General features: G+C 24.6%; 1 protein-coding gene across 1 annotated transcript in view; it reads left to right on the top strand.

Moving 5' to 3' along the window:
* stw (laccase) overlaps positions 1 to 3,615 on the top strand; it is a 339,959-nt gene extending 336,344 nt beyond the window's left edge. Inside the window, exons 10-12 of the mRNA XM_075362086.1 lie at positions 63 to 278; positions 974 to 1,204; positions 3,428 to 3,615. Of these exons, the coding sequence (XP_075218201.1) occupies positions 63 to 278; positions 974 to 1,204; positions 3,428 to 3,576 (596 nt within the window). The 3' untranslated portion in view covers positions 3,577 to 3,615. The remainder of the gene's footprint in view (positions 1 to 62; positions 279 to 973; positions 1,205 to 3,427) is intronic.
* The last annotated feature ends 2,494 nt before the right edge of the window (positions 3,616 to 6,109 follow it).

Genomic DNA, 6,109 nt, shown 5'->3' on the forward strand with positions numbered 1-6,109 from the left:
AAAAAAACAACAGTTTATTGTTAATAAGTATATTAATTTCATACATTTATTTTACCTTTCAGTTGCACCTGGAGCCGGTGATCATGTTATCAGTTTGGTAGATGAAATCTCATTTGTATTTCCACCTTCACCACCATTATCACAAATCGATGATATTCCTCCAGAACAATTCTGTAATGGTGATAACAAACCACCCAACTGCGGACGTAACTGTATGTGCACACACAAAGTTGATATTCCTCTTAATGCTGTCGTTGAAGTTGTACTTGTAGATGAAGGTAAGAAATATAAAAATATGGGTTAAATTTTTTTATATGCATCATTTCTTCTCTGTTGACTTTTAACATCCATAAATATATTAATATAGTAGATTTAAATTTAACAACATTATTATTTCTTTTACTCAAATGTTATCGAGTAAGAATGCAAATTGCAGACTTCAATCCTGATTCTATCCTTTTAACACCTCTCTTTAAACTTCAACCATTATTTCTCTTTTTCAGGCCTTTCTTAAGATACTTTATTTAAATTCTCCTTAGTACTTCATAAAAACTCACCTTTCTAATGTAATAACTAAAAAATTTCAGATATTAATCTTCTATTCTATATTCTTCAGAAAACAGTCAAACTATCAAATTAATATTAAAAAAATATTAACTTGTAATATTTATAAGGCCAATGATGTGATTAGTACAATACAAAGAAATTCTTTTTAACAATATGAGTATTTATGTAAAAAAACTGGTCAGTGAATTAACATAATGGTTAACCCATTAACATTTAGATCTACTAGTCTGGTTCAAACCTCGACATTTTTTCATTCATCAATATCATCTTGTTTAAAAGTTTATATAAAAGTACATAAATTATTATAATCATAAAATAAAATATTACTGAAATATATATACTTTAAGATGCTGTAAGTAATGGACCCGATGTAATTTTCTGATAAAAAAAATTTGTTATTTTACAGTTCAACAGCCTAACTTGAGTCATCCATTCCATTTGCATGGTTATGCATTTAATGTAGTTGGTATGGGAAGATCACCAGATAAAAATGTAAAGAAGATTAACTTGAAACATGCACTTGATCTTGACAGAAGAGGTCTTTTGAACAGACAGTTTAATCTACCTCCATCAAAGGATACTATTGCTGTTCCAAACAATGGTTATGTCGTCTTCCGATTCAGAGCTGATAATCCAGGTTAGTACACAATTGTATTTATTACTGTGTACAAATTAATGTAGTATATCTTACTAATTCAAATGAGTTGAAAGTAAAAATATACATTTTTACATTAAGAGTACTAATACTCTTAATGCTGAAATTTCTGCTTTGCGTCAAATAATTTAGAGGTCAAGTATCAAAGGAAACAGTTTACACAACTACTGACTCCAAAATATACTTGTATGCGAGCAAAACTGGTCATTTACTTTCATAATATAAAATTTATATGATTTTCCAGGAATATATTGAAATTTTGTTACATCTAAAAAATAGATGCAAGTCAGGTTTTTTAAAAAACTGAATTAATGAATTGCAATGTTTAAAAGCCTCTTAGATTGAGTCGATTTATAAACAGTAACTTTATTAGATTTATTCTAAATTATAGCTTACTAAAATTATGTATTATTTGACATAAAATAGCAATCTATTTTATGTCAAAAATTTAAAATTCAATTTAAACACATTTGGATAAATAGTAATTCACAAATTAAAAAGAGAAAAAAATTAGATTTAAACCCATTTAACTATATACATTAACTGTGCACTTTTTTCATTATTTTTTAAAAACCATGTTTTCTACAAGAAAATTTAAGAGATAAAATGACATTTTTCAGAAACTTGTTTTAGAAAATTATTTATTAAGAAATCTCATCTTTTCTTTTAATTAGGCCTTCTTAGAAGTCTATTTTCAATAATGACAGTAGTTTTTAAATTGCTACTTTTTGCATTCTATCTTATATTTTTCAGTGCACTAGTTAGTCATCATGAACTGTACAGAACTTTTTTTTAAATTTAAAAAAATGTATAACTCATTCATAATTTTTACAAACCATTATGATTTGTCAAGCTGCTCAAAATTTATTTATCATGTCTTGCCTAAACTGTTATATCAGATGATCTTCTTAGTTATTCAACATCCTCGGATCCCATTTATTTTGATTCATTAGGATTGCATAATAAAGTGAACACTAGATGGGGAAATTTTATAAATGAAAAAAGATTTGTAGATAAAGATAAAACAGGACAGACAATTTCACCAAAAATATTCTGTTTGTTTGTATAAAGTAATAAACACTCAATATGTATATGTAAAATTATGCCATTATTTTAAAAGAAATCATAGATAGTACAGATTTAATTAATGAATCTATCAGTAATGGAGTATTTCTTAGCTGCCCTAAGATTCTTTTGAATCAAAGTCAAAAAGAAAAATTCAGCAATAGATTTACAAAAATAGGCCAATTTCATTATTAACCATATTCACTAAAGTATTTTACAAAAAATATGAAAAATGGACTTATAATTCTTAAAAACCATAATTTACTGACCAACCTTTAGTATGGTTTTAGAAACACTTTAATTTCTTATTTTTTTTAGAAAAATTTAAGATAGGATATATAATGAAAACAAATCCCTTTTCAATTTTTTGCAGTCTTAGTAAAGCATTCAATTTAGTTGAGAATTTTTTACTGACGAAGAACCTTAGTTACAAGTATAATGATACCAAGGTATATCTTTGTATTTGGTTAACAGCATAACCTCTTCTTGTTATGCTATATATCTGTTGCCATTTTTAATAAGATCCAACCCATCTGAAAGATCTTTCCATTACGTTATTCAAAACAAAGTAGATTTCTTTTACATAAACAAAATTATTACTCTAGTGATGAGTTTTTAAGAAATAACAAAAACCTCAATCTGCATTACCATTCAACATTGATATAAATATATGCTCAAATAATTCTCATTAATGTTTATTAGATTGTTGTTTATTTTATAGTAAGTTATTTTATTTATTTACTTAATTTACTATATTATTTAATTATTAATATGGATTATAAACATTTCTACTGTGTATTTTGCAATTAAATATTATCTTGTCATACTATGATCAAGTATTTGCCATAGTTTTCTTGGATCTATGAAAAGTGTATGTTGCCAGCCTATTTTTTTATCTATAGTCTACATCTAAATAATTTATCCTTCCCATAAAGATAATAAATGGATGAACTAAAGCAATATTTGGGTAATTAAATCTAGATACATAGAAATTTAGATATAAAGAAATAGTAAAATTTAGATACACAGATATTGGCAAATATAATAGAAAAGTTGTTATATAAATATAATTAATGTTAATTAAAATTAACATTAATTAAGTAGCTTACCAATTAATGTATTATCCTTTTTTCTTTTCAGGTTACTGGTTATTCCACTGCCATTTCTTATTCCACATCGTTATAGGTATGAATTTAGTACTTCATGTAGGTACACAAGCCGATTTACCACCAGTGCCACCAAATTTCCCTCGTTGTGGTGATTTCTTACCTCCAGTCAGTTTACACTGACATTTATTACAAATGACCTCAAAATCATTTTTACCCCCTTCCCCTAATTAAAAATGAAATAAAAAATGATGTATTAATTAAATGGTACATCATAAATTATTACCATAACAAAAAAATAATTATGTGTTAAGGAATTGTAATAGTACTTTTATATTTGTATACTAAATATTTGTACTTTAGCTGCACACTGCCATCATAACAGTATTTTACTCTTTCAAAATGTTGATTAATAATTTTTACACAATTGTTTTTTTTTTTTGTATTTGTATAATGCCATCACTTATTTATAATCAATATTTTATTAAAATTTTATACAATATATTTATATAATATTATATGCGGTTTGTTAGTCGATAAATATGTTTCGGTGTATATGTTTATTTTATATATAAGAAATATATATATTGTGTGGGTGATTGTAAGAAGTATGTATGCATGCATGTACAAATGTATTATTTATATACACAATCTAATAGTGTAAATAGAGACCTTATTTAATACTTCTTCATCTTTTATCTTGGGAATCTATCTCTTTTTTATATTCTTATTTAGTAATTAATTTTTTATTGTGTATTTAATATTATATTATTTAAATAAACAGTTGTATTAAAATATAAAAGTAAAAACATTTTGTTAGAGTAATTTACTGTGAGTTCTAATAGTGTTGCTTTATATTCAGATGTATAAAGGTGTTTACTTTTTTCAGTTCTTATTAGTTCAAATTGAAAATTCTTAAGGGCTCAATTCTTTAACACATACATTATTTTTATTAATTACAAACAAATGAAACAAAATCAGTAAGTTTATTCATAATTAATTAATTTAACCGTTAAGTAATAATGCTACCTTTATATAATTTTATACATATTTCTTTATTTTGTTATCTTTTAAATAGTTTTTAAGATTTCTTTTTAAATATTAATTATATAATTTCTTTTTTATATTTTAAAATTAAATAAATAATTAAATGTACTGAGTCAAAATTATTACTATAATTAAATAATCTACATTAAAAAAAAAAAAAACTAATCCTGTAGGCCCTTGATTTTCTGAAATAATTATTGAAGGTAAATATTAATATAATTACTCTAATTACTTAAGACACTAAATTAATCAAGTAATTTAAAAATAATTGTAGATAAGAGGTTAAAATCTATTATTCTATATGTAAAAGATGTCGTACAGATTAAATATACTTGATCAATTTCTTAATCTTAAATGTTGTAAAATGTTGAATACTGTGAAACAGAAAATTATGAATAATTCAAGTAAAATATGAAACAAATATTATTTAAAATATTATATTAAATCTGTGTATTTTAAAGAATTCTGTATTAGAAAATGTGTTGTGTGAACCTCACCTAACCTAATCATTCTTTATAATATATGTCAAGAAGATTAACATATTTTTACTTTTCTATCGACCATTAAATCAGTAATTTCTGATATCATTAGTAAACACACAAGACAAACATAATTTAATTTTTTGTCCAGTTCAACAGACATTTACAGAGTATCTCTTCTCTTGACAGGAATAGGGAATAAGTAATTAGATTTGCCAGACTAGTATACAGCTGAATACTGATTTACTGTACAACACACCAAATGCATACAATTCACACCAAAAGGTATTGCAGGGTTTCATTCAGAAACCCCAACTTACTTTTCATTCATGACCAACTTACTTTTGGTCATGAAGGCTTGATATATATATGAATCAAGAATGAATTACAGTACTAGATGACAGTACAGTTATTGAACCACTAAAAGAAGAAATGTAGCTTCTTAATATCAGTGTTGAATTGCTATTTGTATTAATGTAAACCTCCCAAATAATGGGTATGGTTTTTTAAAATCAGTTTTTAACTTTATTACCAGTTTTTTATCACTGCATCTTAATGCAAGACCTCACATAATATTCAGTTAATCAGGGTTCTAATGGGCTGCAAACATTCATATTTAGTAAATAGAGTATCAAATACTTTTTAAATAAATGCCATACAACAAATGACCTCAGATAAATATTACATGCATTTAAAAAACTTTGTTTAAAAATTTGTATTTAAAATCTTACTATGAATTTTCCCCAATGTAATAAGATATTTTAAAAATAAACTTGAATTAAATTTAACTAAAATGAATAATTGTTATTAATATTAAGAGTTACCATAGTGAAAAATTATAATTTTCAAATAGTGTAAATAAAATTAATTATTTTCATGTATTATATACAAAACTGTTTAAATGTAAAATATCTTTTAAACATATTATTATAATGGTTAATGTTAAGTACATTTAATGTACTATTAATTTTCACATATATAATTAACTAAAGTAAAACTATAAAAGGAAAATGCTAAAATCAATATACAAAAGATTCTGATCCCTGACAATTGTTGGAATGTTAAAAAAAAGCTACCCACATCTCGATGCAGAATACCTTATAGTTTTCTGTAATCTGTTATTGTTACCATGAATTCTTAAACTAATGTGTTAATGATATAAGAGATGAAGAATTATGAATGTCAAACCA

Source organism: Lycorma delicatula, chromosome 4 (genome assembly GCF_047948215.1).
Source record: "Lycorma delicatula isolate Av1 chromosome 4, ASM4794821v1, whole genome shotgun sequence".
NCBI lineage: Eukaryota > Metazoa > Arthropoda > Insecta > Hemiptera > Fulgoridae > Lycorma > Lycorma delicatula.